Source organism: Chanodichthys erythropterus, chromosome 3, assembly GCF_024489055.1.
Source record: "Chanodichthys erythropterus isolate Z2021 chromosome 3, ASM2448905v1, whole genome shotgun sequence".
Classification (NCBI taxonomy): Eukaryota; Metazoa; Chordata; class Actinopteri; order Cypriniformes; family Xenocyprididae; genus Chanodichthys; species Chanodichthys erythropterus.
This window is the reverse complement of record NC_090223.1, coordinates 35109014-35127716: the sequence shown is the minus strand read 5'-3', so window position 1 is coordinate 35127716 and position 18703 is coordinate 35109014. Positions and strand designations below refer to the sequence as shown.

At 39.6% G+C, this 18703-nt stretch overlaps 1 protein-coding gene across 1 annotated transcript in view; it reads left to right on the top strand.

Moving 5' to 3' along the window:
• shank1 (SH3 and multiple ankyrin repeat domains 1) overlaps positions 1–18703 on the top strand; it is a 104755-nt gene that overhangs the window by 62689 nt on the left and 23363 nt on the right. Inside the window, exons 13-16 of the mRNA XM_067381943.1 lie at positions 298–422; positions 602–750; positions 1780–1893; positions 2282–2357. Of these exons, the coding sequence (XP_067238044.1) occupies positions 298–422; positions 602–750; positions 1780–1893; positions 2282–2357 (464 nt within the window). The remainder of the gene's footprint in view (positions 1–297; positions 423–601; positions 751–1779; positions 1894–2281; positions 2358–18703) is intronic.

Here is an 18703-nt window from a genome sequence, read left to right as displayed (position 1 = left end):
CTTTTGAAAGGTAGTATACAATAGTTATATAAAAATATTAAATATGTAAAAACAAGGTGAAAATTATACATTTGAATCCATTAAAGCTATTCATTAGCATTCCTGTTCATCTCAATAAGAGGAATTAAAGGACTAAATGGGCCATACTAACCAACCAAACCTTGAGCCTTTGGTTTGACAGTGTGTGTATAATAATGTTTTACTCTGTTGGTTTGGACAAAATACTTACCCACAGATGTTATCAGAGCATTTTTTATTGTTACTCTCCTGCTCATTGTATTTATGTGTATCTGTCAGGGTCTAAAGCATGGCGGCACCTTGCGTAGCTCCAGCAGTCCCCGTGGAGCACGAACCCGTTCCCCGTCCCGTGGCCGAACAGGTGACAGAGACGATCGGAGCCGGCAAACACGTGGAAGACAAGGGTGAGAAAGATAGAGTAAAAAAAGGACAAGGTTATAGCTTGTCATTCAGTGAACTCTATGCCTAAATCATCATCAATATTCACGTCCTATGAAGACAGACGCCTGAATGAGTAGAGCCAGTAATAAATGTGCATAAATGAATGTTAACCCTGTTGTCTGATATGCGTGCCTTTGTACAGGGCGGGCTCCATCAGTAGTCAGGGCACAGCAAGCGGGCAGCGGCGGCGTCTCTACAGCGCCGTGCCTGGCCGTGTCTTTGTGGCCACCCGCTCGCACACGGCCCAGGGGGACCGCGAGATCAGCTTCAACAAGGGAGACAAAGTCAAAGGTGAATGTGTGTGTGTGACTCTTCGTGGACAGGAGCAATGATATGCTGTCTGTCGGCTAGAGTGCCATTAAATGTGTCTTTGTTTCTGTATGTTTTTCACAGGTGTGGATAAACGTTGTCTGTGTATGTATTCTGGTGATATGTGTTGGTATGTCAGTATATGTCTGTTTGTGAGCAATGCCAATGTGCATGCAAGTGTGTGTGTGTGTGTGTGTGTGTGTGTATGTATAATGCTAGTGAAAATGTTTCGATCTACCACCACAGCTTGCATATATGCATGTCCCATCATACATTAAGTAAACTCTTAAGTGATGGTGACTTTGCATGTGATTTGTGATGTGTGTTTCAGTGTGTTTGTGTGTACCTAAGAGTGTTTATCAGGGGCATCATGCACCGTTTTGGTCAAATAAATGCAGCCTCGGTGAGCATAAGAGACTTGTTTAAAAAAAAAAAATTGTACTGACCACAAACTTTTGAACAGTAGTATAAATATGAATGTAAATCTATGGATATACATTTTTTCGGCTTAGAAAGCCAAATTCATCATTGAGCTAGATAAATCTCTGACTGTTTTAGATGCATTCATATTGTTTAAATCTATTAATTTCAAAAACTGTGTCTGACATATGAATAGAAGTTCTCCCCAAAAGTTTCTAATATGGGACAGTCATGCAAAAGTCATGGAAACGAACTGGTCAAAAAGGATGTGAAACATGTGTTTATAGCCATGTATGAAAAAAAAAAAAAAAAAGGACTACAAAAAGTCATGAACTGCAAAAGCAATACAGTTTAAAGAAAATAATTAATGGAAGGTGCAACTCAATTAGATGTAAATTCATAAATGAGTGATTTCTGCCACAGCATTTTAGATAAACCCTTTTTACCACAATAATCGTGTAACTTTATAATGAAAGATTGTATTTGCATGTGTTTGAATGTGTATTTGTGGCTATACACTGTTCAGATGTTTACTGCTCACACACACACACACACACACACACACTGTTGTTTCTCTCTTGATTCTCTCAGTGCTGAGTGTGGGCGAAGGAGGCTACTGGGAGGGGACGGTTCGAGGGCGCACGGGCTGGTTCCCCTCTGACTGCGTGGAGGAGGTGGCTCTCCGCAGCCTAGAGACTCGTTCAGGTGAGACTCCTCTCTCACACGCACACACATTACACACACTTTATAAGTATCAAAGACATCCATGCTACACTCTGAGCTGTCGTTTTGATAGTCCCAGATGTAGTTGTAGGACAGTCGGACTGCCACAGCTTCTCTGTGAAGTTGTGATATCAGACTCGGTGAGGGAGAGCAGCTATGATGACTATTAATAGTTTACAGCAATACTGGAGTGTGAGAGGGACCGATTGTGCCATTTCACACTAGCTAAATTCTCTGTGGTTTGGGCCACCGTGCTCTGACAGAGCGGGAAACTACAAGTCAGACATATATTTTCTTGTCATGCTGTAGTTACACCTTCATACACACAAACTCGTGATGATGTGGATGCGGTTGTGTTTGCGTCATTCAGAGAGCCGCAGTGAGAGAGCCAAGCGACTCTTCCGACATTACACCGTTGGATCCTACGACAGCTTTGACGCGCCCAGGTAAGAACAATTTTACACTTTTTATGTTGGTGGATTGCTGATGTGTTGATTGTAATGAAGGACTTCCTGGTAAGAAAACCAGTTTAGAGGTGGTTTAGCTAGTGGACCAGCATACAATACTCACTAAAGCATAAAATACAGTATAAAATACAAAAATGAGTTGTTAAAAGGAATCTTGCTGGTAAAGGTAGTTAAGCTGAGTATAAATAAGCTGTTCATTTCAACATGCAGATTCTTTTCTCACAACTGAAAAATCGAAAGTGATGTGCATGCATTCTCGATCATTTGCTCACCTCTCATGGGTTTGACTGAGTTTCGTTCGTGCACGTGGAGAGTTTTCTGTCAATTCTTCTTCTGAACTGCTGCCGTTGGCATCAACTCACCTGAGGAGGCCTTGGCGCCTTTTCTCGCACTGCTGTGAATGTGAGTGAGTGATAGACTGACAGGCATGGAAATGGTGATGCCAGTGTGTGATTCATGCATCGCAATGTTTGCGGCCTGTGAAGCTGGTTTTGGAAATCAGACGCAAGTCTGTTAAATTAATTTCAGGATTAAATAGCTGAGGTTGACATTGAAGAATGTGATGTGTCACTTTAATGGTTTATGTACAGAATAATTTCTGTAATATATTTTGTATAAAGCGATACATGCATTGATTGTAATTCTAAAATAAATCTGAATTACAGCTTACAGATTGTTCAGATATTCTGTGAAAAAACTACTTTACATCTAGTTGTTGTGCCGTGGTCATTGAAGTGGTTAAAGTGTGACATAGCACAGCTCATGCTCTTAGTATGAAGGTTGGTAATACGAGACGAGTGTGTGTGATATATGAATCCGGCGTTACTCTTGCTGAGGGTAATAATTGAAAAGTGATTTGACCAATAGTGTGCAGGCATTGTACATAATCGAACAATTGTGGCATACGAAAATTTGATATCTACACGTCTATGGAATGTATGAGGGCTGTAGAGCCCTCAATATCAAAATCCCTGACATTTAGAAATCCCAGTGGGATGCACGTCCAGACGTATAGTATGGTCACACTACCTTATTTTGTTACAAACTAAATAAGGTAGTTATTTGTGCAAAAAAGATGTTTTTATGACACTATCCTTTTGGGATCCACTACAAACATTTTTACAAACAGTCTTTAATTTACAGAGCCCCTAAAGGGACAAGGTGATGGAAAAAATATAAGATGGGAGAAAAAAATATATTTAAATGATTTTGCGTTTGCTCGCAAAACTTCTCCTGCATTCTTTGCGAGCAAACGCAAAAGCATTGAAATTTTTTTTTTTCCCTCCCATCTCATATTTTTTCCACCACCATGTCCCTTTTATGGAAGCTTGTTTCCGCCACTGAATAAAAAAAAAGGTAATGACTTTTTATCTCACAATTCTGACTTTTTTATTGCAATTGCAAGTTTACATCTCGCAATTCTCACTTATTTTCTCAGAATTGTGTGATATAAAGTCGCATTTTCGAGTTATATTAAGAATTGCTTGATATAAACTCATAATTGCGAGTTATAAAATCAGAATTTCGTGATATAGTCGCAATTGCATGTTGTAAAGTCAGAATTGTGAAATAAACAAGCAATTGTGAGTTATAAAGTCAGAATTGTGTGATATAAAGTTACAATTGTGAGTTATAAAGTCAGAATTGTGAGATAAACAAGCAATTGTGAGTTATAAAGTCAGAATTGTGTGATATAAAGTTGCAATTGTGAGTTATAAAGTCAGAATTGTGAGATAAACAAGCAATTGTGAGTTATAAAGTCAGAATTGTGTGATATAAAGTTGCAATTGTGAGTTATAAAGTCAGAATTGTGAGATAAACAAGCAATTGTGAGTTATAAAGTCAGAATTGTGTGATATAAAGTTGCAATTGTGAGTTATAAAGTCAGAATTGTGTGATATAAAGTTACAATTGCATGTTATAAAGTCAGAATTGTGAGATAAACAAGCAATTGTGAGTTATAAAGTCAGAATTGTGTGATATAAAGTTGCAATTGTGAGTTATAAAGTCAGAATTGTGAGATAAACAAGCAATTGTGAGTTATAAAGTCAGAATTGTGTGATATAAAGTTGCAATTGTGAGTTATAAAGTCAGAATTGTGAGATAAACAAGCAATTGTGAGTTATAAAGTCAGAATTGTGTGATATAAAGTTGCAATTGTGAGTTATAAAGTCAGAATTGTGAGATAAACAAGCAATTGTGAGTTATAAAGTCAGAATTGCATGATATAATCACAATTGCATGTTATAAAGTCAGAATTGTGAGATAAACAAGTAATTGTGAGTTATAAAGTCAGAATTGTGTGATATAAAGTTGCAATTGCATGTTATAAAGTCAGAATTGCGAGATAAACAAGTAATTGTGAGTTATAAAGTCAGAATTGTGTGATATAGTCGCAATTGCATGTTATAAAGTCAGAATTGTGAGATAAACAAGCAATTGTGAGTTATAAAGTCAGAATTGTGTGATATAAAGTTGCAATTGCATGTTATAAAGTCAGAATTGTGAGATAAACAAGCAATTGTGAGTTATAAAGTCAGAATTGCATGATATAATCACAATTGCATGTTATAAAGTCAGAATTGTGAGATAAACAAGCAATTGTGAGTTATAGTCAGAATTGTGTGATATAAAGTTGCAATTGCATGTTATAAAGTCAGAATTGTGAGATAAACAAGCAACTGCGAGTTATAAAGTCAGAATTGCATGATATAATCACAATTGCATGTTATAAAGTCAGAATTGTGAGATAAACAAGCAATTGTGAGTTATAAAGTCAGAATTGTGTGATATAATCACAAGTGCATGTTATAAAGTCAGAATTGTGAGATAAACAAGCAATTGTGAGTTATAAAGTCAGAATTGTGTGATATAAAGTCGCAATCGCATGTTGTAAAGTCAGAATTGCGAGATAAACAAGTAATTGTGAGTTATAAGGTCAGAATTGCGAGATATAAACAAGCAATTGTGAGTTATAAAGTCAGAATTGTGTGATATAAAGTTGCAATTGCATGTTATAAAGTCAGAATTGTGAGATAAACAAGCAATTGTGAGTTATAAAGTCAGAATTGTGTGATATAAAGTTGCAATTGTGAGTTATAAAGTCAGAATTGTGAGATAAACAAGCAATTGTGAGTTATAAAGTCAGAATTGTGTGATATAAAGTTGCAATTGTGAGTTATAAAGTCAGAATTGTGAGATAAACAAGCAATTGTGAGTTATAAAGTCAGAATTGTGTGATATAAAGTTGCAATTGTGAGTTATAAAGTCAGAATTGTGAGATAAACAAGCAATTGTGAGTTATAAAGTCAGAATTGCATGATATAATCACAATTGCATGTTATAAAGTCAGAATTGTGAGATAAACAAGTAATTGTGAGTTATAAAGTCAGAATTGTGTGATATAAAGTTGCAATTGCATGTTATAAAGTCAGAATTGCGAGATAAACAAGTAATTGTGAGTTATAAAGTCAGAATTGTGTGATATAGTCGCAATTGCATGTTATAAAGTCAGAATTGTGAGATAAACAAGCAATTGTGAGTTATAAAGTCAGAATTGTGTGATATAAAGTTGCAATTGCATGTTATAAAGTCAGAATTGTGAGATAAACAAGCAATTGTGAGTTATAAAGTCAGAATTGCATGATATAATCACAATTGCATGTTATAAAGTCAGAATTGTGAGATAAACAAGCAATTGTGAGTTATAGTCAGAATTGTGTGATATAAAGTTGCAATTGCATGTTATAAAGTCAGAATTGTGAGATAAACAAGCAACTGCGAGTTATAAAGTCAGAATTGCATGATATAATCACAATTGCATGTTATAAAGTCAGAATTGTGAGATAAACAAGCAACTGCGAGTTATAAAGTCAGAATTGCATGATATAATCACAATTGCATGTTATAAAGTCAGAATTGTGAGATAAACAAGCAATTGTGAGTTATAAAGTCAGAATTGTGTGATATAATCACAAGTGCATGTTATAAAGTCAGAATTGTGAGATAAACAAGCAATTGTGAGTTATAAAGTCAGAATTGTGTGATATAAAGTCGCAATCGCATGTTGTAAAGTCAGAATTGCGAGATAAACAAGTAATTGTGAGTTATAAGGTCAGAATTGCGAGATATAAACAAGCAACTGCGAGTTATAAAGTCAGAATTGTGTGATATAAACTCTTGCAATGTCTGTTTTTTTCAAAATTATGAGTTTATATCTCGTAATTCTGAGGAAAAATTCAGAATTGTGAGCTAAAAAGTCACAATTATTTTTTAAATTGAATTATTCTGTGGTGGAAATAAGCTTCCATACCCTTTAGAGGCTCAGTTTTAATTAAGTCTTTTTTGGCACTAAAGAACTCTAAATATATCTAAAGAATTTTTAGATATTTTGACCTGGAAAATGAGTGTATATGTAAATGTGTGCTAAATGAAGTTTGACCATTGCCTTCACATCTTGTGTGTTTTGCAGTGTTTAACAATGCAGCGCAAATTAAAAGAGGTTCAACGTTTAAAAAGTGTTCATTCCACTTCCCTGCTTCTTGCGTTTTTAAACACAAAAACGGGTTCTGTGTGAATAGCCTCCAAGTCATCATCAGTAATCTACTTTTATAGGATGGTTCACATAAAATGTGTCATCTACTCAGGGCTATCGTCAGGGGCTTGGGAAAACGAGGGGAGTCACTGAAGTCCTCTATGTTGTATCCTGGGGGAGCAGGATGGGTCTAAAAATATTGTCCCAGCCCCTTTGAATTTAAGTGACAGTCTAATGAAACTTTGCACAAGACTGTAATATCTGTTTTTGGTGGCCATATTGTACTCTCATTCTCTTTCTCAGTCTGTCTAGTTGTCTGTGAGTCGTGTGCTGGTAAATTAACACTGCTGAGCTCTTTTCATTAGCGCCTCACAGTAAACAAAGCTGCTTCATGTGATGTCTTTCTGTCCCAGCCACAGAGAGAGCTCACACTCACCTCATCCCAACAGCCTGCACTACAACACACAATACAAGCACAGCAAATTATTTACATACAAATATACACATTATAAATCACATTCATTATTATACTCTGAATCTCGCAGGTCACTCGCTCCCATTCGCGTACATGTAGAAATACACTATCGCACACATTAATACTCTTTACTGTGTTTTCAGTTTCAAATTATTTCACCCCTCTATTTTTGGCTTCCTCACCCCCTTATCCCGCTCTTACTCTCCCTTGTGCTCCCTCTCTCTCTTTTAATTCCTCCCATTTTACTCACCCCCTGCACTCTTTCATTTTCTCTCCATCACCCTCCCACCCCTGTGGTGACTCCATCTGGAGGTCAGACTATGAAGGGCACTAAAGAGAGAGAGAGAGAGCAGCTGAGCAGCAGCAAGAAAAAAAATGAGCTCCTGATTTTAATGTTGTTTTAAGATAAGACAGACATTCAGTTTTGATAAATTTCAAGAATACAAGACTTCTACAACTTATTACCTACAAAAAGAATTTAAATTAATCAAGAAAACTAGCTGACAGTAGGCCAAAAGGTCTTACAACTGCCACAGAGAGAAAAGAAGAGCTCTCAGAGTGAGTACAGATATACTACATGAGATCTGCAATCAACTGCCTATATTTTGGGAAAAGATTTGCCCAAAAACTGTTTTTTGAACAAATTAAGCTACAATATATGGGTTAACTCCAGTGGATATCGGCATGTTTATAAAACAACAACAACTACCAGAATATTTGAACAATGACATCTAAAGCTACCAATGAGATCTTAAAGAAAAGACATAAAGAAATACATACACACAAATACTTTTACAGCATATATTAATCTAGATTAATGTTTCTACATATTCTGCAATACATTAATACATTTTAAGGTTAATAGTTTAATAGTAGTTAATGTATTATCAATAAACATCAAATAACAATTAACACATTTTATACTGGTAAATTAATATTAACCTAGATTAATAAATGCTGTAAAATTCACTCTTTTGTTATTCAAAATGTCTCTCCTTCCTCCAACCTCAGTTCTTCTGTTTTCATCTCAGACCCACTTTTCCAAGACCTCACAGATCACTGAGTCCTTTCTGGCATTGCCTCACCACCTCCATCATTGTCCTTCTCTCGACGAGTCATTTTTAATGGCAACCTCCTCTCTCTGCTTCATCCCTCCTTGTCTTCCTTCGGTCGGTGCACATTCAATTGTGTCACAATTCCAGCGCCCCTGTCCCTGAGCACCCTGCAGCACTCTCTTTTTCCCTTTCCAACGCACGTGATCTCTTTATAGGACAGTGATCTGTGAAATAGGGTCAAGGACGTACAGTATAATTTCAGGTAAAAGTTCACCAAATGAGTCCTGCGCGGTCTTGCAGTGAAAATGTGCCAGCAAGTTTTCTGGCATCGATACAGATATGAGAACACGTGTACAAATACATACTGTACTGTACAGGCACACATACGCCTTCTGCCACTATCCACACTTCCTTACCCCTTCTCTTCCTGCTGCTTCTCCCTCTCTTTCGCTCACTCTCGCTCTTTCTCCCCTCCTCTCTCTCTCTCTCTCTCTCTCTCACTTCATCACACACATGCTCTGAATGAACAGCGGTGTGGTGTAGTACCATGTACCAGGATAGAAAGAGTGTGAGAGTTGTAGAAAGAGGAAGAATAAGGCAGTAGATTGTGGATCCAGCAATGCCGTAGAGAGAGCGAAGGAGGCAGAGGGAGACGGAGGGGGAGGGCAAAGAGGACCAACATCGACATCCAACGAAAGAGGCTTTGACAGAGATGATGTGAGTTCTTGCTTTCTCTCCCCTTTAGCTCACTCTTTCTCTTCTTGTTCATGTCTCTCTCTTCCCAGTTCCCTCATCCCTGACCGTTTTCCTCCTGAGGGACGGAGATGCGCGGCTGTGTTTCCCTCTTTTTCGATTCCCTCGCTCCCTCTCCTCCTGCATTCATAGGTTCCGCTTTGTTTACAGACATTGTTAAAGGAGGGGGGAGGTGACACGGGTAGGGGGAGGGGTCTTTCTCTACCTACTTGTGTTTGCGTTGTCCGGTGGGTACATTGTGTGTTTGTCTTTAAAGGGATAGTTCACCCTAAAATGATCATTCTGTCATCATTTATTCACTATCATGTTGTTTCGAAACCATATGAGAACTTTAGCAAATGTCTGAGCTGCTCTCTTCCATATACATTTGAAGGTGATAGGGGACTCTATCACTGTAAAAAGTAGTCCAAAAATAGTTTTGTAGGTATAAATTAAGGTGTTTTGGTCGATTCAGCGATATTAAATAATGTTTTTGACTTGGATAAAAACAGTTCATTAAGATGTTACTTTTTTTCAGTGTAGGGCAGTGGTTCTCAATCGGGGGACCGAGGCCCACTAGAGGACATCAGCTAACCTCTAAGGGGGCGTAGGCAGAACTTTATTTTTGGCCGGGCCTGGGCAAAAGTGAGCGAGCACTTTTACGTAGGGTCCTTCACTTTCCTACATATTCCTTATTTCCAAAAGCAAACTAACTGACTCAATATTCAGGTAATTACAATAATTTTTTCTTTTTTTTTATTGAAAATTAACTGCAGTAGAACACGCACAGTACTGTAAAACTACCATGTCTTCATCACAAACATGTTTGTAACTCCGTGGGGGGAAAGCATGTCCAGTGTCAACATAACCAAAATGTATTAACGATAGGCCTAAGCACTAAATACTGTTGCATGTTTCAATACTCAATAATGTTATAACAAAGCTGTGTAGAAACAATCACTCACGTCTGTTCAATTGACCCTTCGCAAAGGCCCGCCCCCCTTAGTTACTGTTGCTTTGTCCGACAAGCCGTGGCTCTGTCACACCACACACAGTGAAAAATACATCGCAGAGCAAAGAGGACACTGACAACATGTCAACAGACAAGACAGAGCAGGTTATTTATGATATTAAACAAAGTCCCAGCTTTCAAATTGTGTAATTTTTTTAAGAAATTTGAACAATAAAAACCATTTTGTGGCTCTTTAATGTGTCGTGACAGATCGCTGTAGCGCCTCAGCTCAAGCGGCTCATGAACCGATCATCTCTTCCTACTAGTTAATTTATAGCACCACTGAGGTCTATCTTATAACTCCTGACTGCTTTGTAGGACAACATGGCAGATTCTGCGTTATGTTTGGTTAGATCGCTGGTTAAACTCCCGGCGAAGGGTCAATTACGAATAAAAAACAGCTGTGGACAATTATGAATTAAAGGGTTTGTTCATCCAAAAATGAAAATTCAGTCATTTATTACTCACCCTCATGTTGTTCCAAACCCGTAAGACCTTTGTTCATCTTCAGAACACAAATTAAGATATTTTTGATGAAAGCTGAAAGGTATCTGAACCATACATAGGCAGCAATGACATTGCACTTTACAAGGCCCAGAAAAGTAGTAAAGTCATTGTTAAAATAGTTGACGTGACTACAGTGGTTCTTTTTATTTTTGGGTGAACTAACCCTTTAAGTCATACAACATTGACAAAAAAGAGCACCTAGAATGGCTATTTCAGGATTTGAGATGTTATAATAATGTTTGTAATGATAATAAAATAAATGAAACAACAGTACTTTAATAAATATTATATTTCTACAATAACTGGGGGGCCTATTCATCATAGTGGCTGGGCCTATGCCCATCAGGCTTGTCTGTTGGCTACGCTCCTGCTAAGGAGGCCTTAAAATGACTTAAAAGCATTAAAATCAGCTAACAACTAAAAATCAAGATACCTCTGATTTTTAATTCACTCCCTAAACAACCCTAAAGGATTCTCACAGTCTTGAAAAACCTGGATATATGAGGTAGACTCATTTTAAAAGTGTGATTTCTAGACCTGGAAAAGTCACATAAATTTAACAAAATCTTTTATCCCCATGGGCATCTTTATAATGAATATACATTTTTGTAGTTATGCCAAGAAGCCAAGGGTAGAAATTGTGAGTAAACTATATTTTTAAGAATCATTATTCTTAATCTTTATCCAGTAAATCATAACCAACTGGAAAAGTCATGAAAATTCATAGGTTGAAAAGAGTGGAAACCCTGAAAAATCTTTGAATTATATTTTGGAGTCCAAAAAGTTGAAATCTACCACTCTAGGGGCTGTCAAGAAAAAAAAAATCATAAAAATTAGTCTTTACAACTTGTGCACTATTTTCCGAAGTCATCTAATTTCATATGATAAGATTTCTGTACAATATAGCATACATGAATTATCTGTAGCAGATCTATACAGGTGGAGTTTGGGAAGGTGGAGGGTTTCTGAAAGCGCACTGCAACTGTTACAGCAAATGCTGACCAAGTTCCTAATGGTTGAGCAGTGAGCTTATTGGCTACTGATACAGCAGGAACCAATCAGCTGTGCCCTATAGAGAATGATGTGATTGCAAGCAGATTGAGTTAAGGATCTATCAGCCGGCGTCATCTAGCGTTTCATGTCAGAACTTTGTATTTGTGTGAAAGCAGTCATGATTTAAATTTTAAAGTCATGATTCCCTGAAAATCTGGCTTCATAACCATTCACTTTCATTGTATTTTTGGTGTGAACTATCCCTTTAAGGAAAGAGAGAATGATTTTAAGGGTTTTTAGCATCCACTCAAGGTCATTGCAGAAATAAGGGGTGGTGTCAGTGTAGAACTATGATAATAAGAGAAGACGGGGGAAAAAGAAAGGGCAGAGAGGGACAGAGTGTGATAGGTGTGGGAGGACAAGCGGAGGAAGAGGAAGGAACAAAGGTCAGATGGACAGAAGGTGGAAGAGGAAGCAGATGGGTGTGGAAGTGTATACATCTGTCATGGTGCAGAGACAGGAACAGAGCAACAGGTCCAGAAGTTAAGAAAAATACACCACAAACGAGCAATACCCACATTCTTACATTTGAGTCAGGAAGAAGAGTTTGAGATCATTCTCATGGCCTTTCCTTTACAGATATCCCCACTAACAGTAGGTTGTGCAAGAAAACATATTATCCACTAGGCTCTGTCCAGTGGAAAGTGAGATTAATATTAATCTCTCATACTCTTCATGTTTGTGTAACAGTGATTACTCAACCGTGTACCAATGGTAGCATGCGTGGCTAATGTCGCTGTCCCATGGTCTTCTTATTAGTCGGATTAACATGTAGAGACTCTCGGACCATTACAAACATTGAGCTCATTAACACGCCAATGACTTTTTGACTATTAATTAATTTTATGTAATTATGTGAATTATTTTTTTTCAATTATTAATTATAAATCAGTCATGTTTATCTCTTCACAAAATACTTTTTGTGTTCTTTCATACATTTAAAGATTAATGTCTTAATTAGACAATCCCTTTCAGTCTTTAAGGTTTTACAGTAACTCTTGTTATTAATGCTTTTATAATACATAACTTCAGTCTTATTACTCAGATGTTTATTGCAGTAGTTTTGTGGCTTTTAGTCAATTAGAAAATAATATGTTTATAAACATAAGTATTTTTGTATTGTTATTGTTTTGCCTAGGCATATGATCTTCATCTCTTTGAAACATAAATGTAATGTAAACAGAAAGGTATTTAAGAGTTGTTTTCAAAACAAGAGACAAGATGATTACTATTACAATGCATTCTTACTAGTGATCGACCGATATTGATTTTTTAGAACCGATACCGATAATTTGTGTTTATGTGCCTGATAACCAATATTTATTTACTGTTATACTTCTGTTTTTGACACGATTATGCATAGAAACGTACTCGGTTACTAACGTAACCTCGGTTCCCTGAGATACGGAACGAGTACTGCGTATGGGGAAAGGTCTCCTTTTCCCCCGTTACTGAAGCCTTTTTCCATAACGCAGTGCAACTGCACCGTCATTGGTTCACTCATAGACAAGTTGTTGAACCAATGACGGCGCGGCATAGCTGCGTGGCCTATGGCGTCAAGCGCGCGAACCTTCCCGCCGGATGGGTGGGGTTAAGGGCTATATAAGCAGGCATTTTGCCATAGGATTTCAGGTCAATCAACTGAAGCGACGACACTGAAGCTGCAGCCTCGTGGCACGGCATGTATCGCAGTACTTGTTCCGTATCTCAGGGAATCGTGGACTTGGCCAGACGTGGGCCAGCGCATCTTCCTCCTTTGAGAAATAAATTGGGTAGTGAGAGTTGTCTTCTGAGGCGAAGAGGTCTACCTCTGCCTTCCCGAAGAACCAGATTCTGAGAAACGTCTGGGGGTGGAGCATCCACTCGTCTGAGGGGACGTTGCTCTGAGATAGCATGTCTGCTCCCAAATTGCGACTGAAACCTTATGTAAGTTTATGTAAAATTTGTGTAAGACACCACTGTCATGCGGTCCGACTGGACTAAGACGTGGAATCCTGTCAGGTGTGCCTGAAACGCATGAAGGGCTCGGATCACTGCCATCATCTTGAGGCAGTTGATGTTCAGATGGCTCTCCTCGAGAAACCACGAGCCGAAGGCCGGACTGCCCTCGCAAAGAGCACCCCAACCTGAGTGGACGCATCTGTCGAGAGCACCGTCCTTCTGGACACCACCTGTAGGGGTACTCCTTGACTAAACCATGTAGGGTTCGTCCAGGGTTTCAGAGCTGTTAAAAAGGCTCGATTGACCCTGAGACGCAGCGTGAGGAGGGACCTGAAACTTCAACCAGTAATCGCAGAGGCCGCATCCGGAGAAGGCCGAGCTGCAGAACCAGGAAGGCAGAAGCCATTAGCCCTAACATCCTCTGGAAGAACTTCAGAGGGAGACAGGCTTGTTCCTGACAGAAACCGCGAGCTGCTGAATAACCAGAACGCGCTCTGGTGAGACTACAGCCATCATATGTGCTGAGTCGAGAACTGCACCCAGGAACGTTATACGCTGGCTGGGGAGCAGTGAGCTCTTGGCAAAATTGACCTTGAGACCCAGGCACTCCATGTGGCTGAGTAACATGGATCATTGATGTTCTATCTCTGCTTGCGACTGGACTAGAATGAGCCAGTCGTCGAGATAATTGAAAACCCGGATTCCCATCTGTCTCCGAGGGGAAAGCGCCACGTTCATGCACTTGGTAAAAGTGCGCGGAGCTAGGGACAGCCCGAATGGAAGGACCGTGTATTGGTAGGCCACACCCTTGAATGCGAATCTTAAGAATCGCCTGTGATTGGGAGCTATCTGGATGTGAAAGTATGCATCCTTCATGTCCAGCAAGCAGAACCAGTCCCGGGGCAAATCTGCGCGAGGATCTGTTTCAGCGTTAACATCTTGAATTTCCATCTCATGAGGGAATGGTTCAGGAGTCTGAGGTCTAAGATGGGTCTGAGACCGCCATCACTCTAGGGCAGTGAATCTCAACCTTTTTTGATTCATGGACCCCCATCATATTTGGAACCATCCTCAATGACCCCAGAATAAAAATGGCTCAGTGGTATCATTAATGTCTTTGTGACAACCAAATGCAATCAAGTATAATTTACTACTGCTACGTTTGTTGATTTATTGTCCTATATTTAGTCATATTGTCAGGTACATTATACATATATTATCTTCCTCTTTTATGGGAACATGTCAATGTCAAAATATACAAAAATTAATATTCAGATATTTTATAAGGACCTCCTGGCATTATGTCAAGGACCACTAGGGGTCCATGGACCCCTGGTTGAGAAACTGCTCTAGGGGATGAGGAAGTAATGGCTGTAAAAACCTGACTCTGTCTCTGAGGGGGACACTATTTCTATAGCCCCCTTCTCTAACAGAGACATCACTTCGGCTCGGAGGACGTGAGCATCGTCCGTGTTTCCTAAAGTGGGAAGCGGGGGTCTGAGAGCAAACTGGAGTGAGTAGCCTTGAGATATTATCCCCAGAACCCACTTGATGCTCCGGGGATGGCCATTCCAGGCCCGCGTGACAAGGGGTTGAATGGCGTCGGGCCGCTGGGAGGGGGCCCGCACATCGGCGAGTTTTTAGAAATGCTCATGCATCCTCAATGAGGACGCTCATCTTCATTGAACATGGCTTGCGGGGTGAAACCGGCAAACGACACGCTGAGAAACAGATATATGCTTCTTGGAAAAAATACACATCATGAGTCCCATCTGAGTCAGGGGAGAGTGTCAAGGTATATTCAGCCGAGCGGTGTCGGAAGTGAGACCGCTCTTCCTCAATGAACATGGCTTGCGGGGCAGAGCCAGCAAGTCACATACATAAACAGAGGTCCAGCATAATGAGCATGTTAGTTCCACCGAGCACGAGTGAGCATTGAGCTCGCTTTCAGTGAGCGCATACGTCCTCATGAACGTGGCTTGCAGGGGAAGGGTCGGCAAGCGACGCGCAGAGAGACTGGAATAAATATGCTACATCGACTGATATACTGAATATATAAATAACATAGGTCTCACCCGAAAGGGGTGGGGGGGGGGACCGGCGAGCGAAGGGCATTAAGATAAGGAGAAATGCACTCAATCAGATAGAAAATGTATCACGAGTCTCACCTAAGTCAGGGGAGAGTATCATGTCAAATTCAGCTGAGAGTAAGAGCAAGCATCCTCAACGAACGCGGTTTGCGGGGGAGGACCCGGCAAATTATGCTTTCGGAGAGACGGCATTTGAAGCAAACGCCAGCGAGAAAGTTGAAAAATAAGCTCTGTACTCACCTGACGGAAGACGGCAGGGGATGAGCTGAATGCTCTCAGATGCTGAAGGTGGCACGAGGGCGGCGCGGTGAACAGCTGCTAGAGAGCAAGGATCCGCGGAGCGAGGGGCTCTGCATGTGTCACAGCTGTGGCGCGGCATTGAGGCAACGCCGCTGCCGTGAAAACGGCGATTGAGCTCTTTTAGAGCAGCGAGAGCCGCTGCTCTTTTAGAAAGCGGCGATAAGCCGTGAGAAAATGCTCTGTAAACGGCGCCGGATGGCGGCAGGAGACGCGCTGAGGGGCTGCCGGAAGCGGGAAGGGGGCGGCTCGAGAGCGGCGCTCGAGGCGGCAGTCTGCGAGGATGCCGGCTCTGTCTTCTTCCGGCGGTCTCAGCTCAGTCCGCTGCGGGAGCCTCTTCGACGGCGGCGAAGGCTTCAGCCAGAGATCAGCGAAGAGTGATGTGAAGTCGTTGCTGAAGGAGAGAGAACTGAAATCCTCCCACCCTCGCAGACTGCCGCCTCGAGCGCCACTCTCGAGACGCCCCGTTCCCGCTTCCGGCAGCCCTTAAGAGCGTCTCAATGCCGCGCCACAGCTGTGACACATGCAGAGCCCCTCGCTCCGCGGATCCTCGCTCTCTAGCAGCTGTTCACCGCGCCGCCCTCGTGCCTGCTTATATAGCCCTTAACCCCGCCCATCCGGTGGGAAGGTTCGCGCACTTGTCGCCATAGGCCGCGCAGCTATGCCGCGCCATCATTGGTTCAACAACTTGTCTATGAGTGAACCAATGACGGTGCAGTGCGTTATTGAAAAAGGTTTCAGTAACGGGGAAAAAGGAGACCTTTCTCCATACGCAGTATGAGTGAAGTATCGAAAGGGAAACAAAATAAATCTTATTTATATACCAATAAATAGAGGGATCTGTAAGTGCAAAAAATAAAAAAGTTCAGTTACTAAGCTGTTTTTTTTCGAAAATTAGTAGTCTGTCATGTTCATTTTAATCTTCATATTACAAAACTAATTTTATTTATAAAAAGCATTAGCAGAAACACTAATGATAACAATAAGCTAAATAAATAAAGAATGTCTGTTTTCAGTTGGAGAAAATAAATTAAAGACAGGAGTCATATCAACTTTGCAGAAATGTAATACTTCATTTTAAACTACATTTTTAGTAGTTATTTATAAGCTGTTTAATAGGCTAAATAATAATAAAATAATTCGCTGGATAATGTTGAATAACTGAATAATATTCTCTGGAATATTGGAATATAACAAACAAAACATTGTATTTTATTGCATTTCTCAACTGGTATGTTATATCAGAATTATTAATAATGTTTTAGGCGTTCTAGATTATGAAATATCTGATGACAAAGCGCTGTTTATCTATGCATTTGCACAGAACTACACTCAAACTGCAATCGCTCGCGGATAATAAATACGTAATTTCCATAGAGTTGTGTTTACTTGGATGTTTTTTAGCGAATTTATGGTTATATAGTAAATGTTTATATAATTACGGTGTTTTAAACAAGTGAATCTTGTTAAAAGTTACACACAGTGGCCGTGCTGCAGTATTTCCTGAACAGCAAAATGCAGACGACTTCACGAGACTAATGAAGAACGTAGACAACAGAGAGAGAATTAAATTCAGCGCTTTTATTTCCAACATGTGCTCATTCATGGCTTTATTATTTAATTCAAACAAATCATCTTTATAGGGACAGGACATTACTGATTGTCTTACGTGACTCAGTGAGCTTTATGCATAAACTAGATACATTTCAGGCATTTATGTAACACATCTAATGGCTGTGTTAAATAATGTTTACTAATTACAGCAAAGCAGGTAAGTGTACTTTACCTGTGCACGCCGTTGTCTCGTCTCCCCTCAGATGTACTGTATTGGCGATCCTGTGCGCAATTCTCAAAACACCCACAAGATGGCGATGTTTATCGGTAAATCTGATATTACAAAACCGATATCTGATTATGGTAAAATGCTTAAATATCGGGGAAAATACCGGTAATTCGATATATCGGTCGATCTCTAATTCCTACAGTTGATATTTTTGTTTGATTATTATGTTACATAAAGCATATACTGTAACACCGAGTCTACACCAGACACGACTTTTGTCGCTTCGCACCGCAACAGCTAAAAGCTGTCTACGCTGAGGGGAATGTCTACGTAACGGGGAATTTGTTTACTGTTTACTGTCAGGAATTTGTTGTGTCGCATCGCGTCGCTCCAAACCGCATCTGTTGTAGACAGTATCACTGATTATAATGGGTTCTATTGTCTTTTGACGCGTTGTGTAGACACGGTGTACACTACACTAGCATTAAAAAGTTTGGGGTCAGTAAGATTTTTTTAAAAGAAGGAATTCTTACTTTAATTCAGCAAGGATGCATTAAATCATTGATCAAAAGTGACATTTATTACATTTGTTACATTTATAATGTTACTAAACATGAATGTTACAAAAGATTCAAATAAGACACTATCCACTATATAAAAAATTGTGTTTTAACAAAGTAATCATAAATGTTTCTTGAGCAGCAAGGATCATGTGATACTCAAGACTGGAATAATGAATGAATACTGAAAACTGAGCTTTGCCATTACAGAAATATATTTTAAAATACCGTATTTTCAACTAGAAGACTGTCAGTCAGTGTACAATAAATCTGACGATTGTGAATC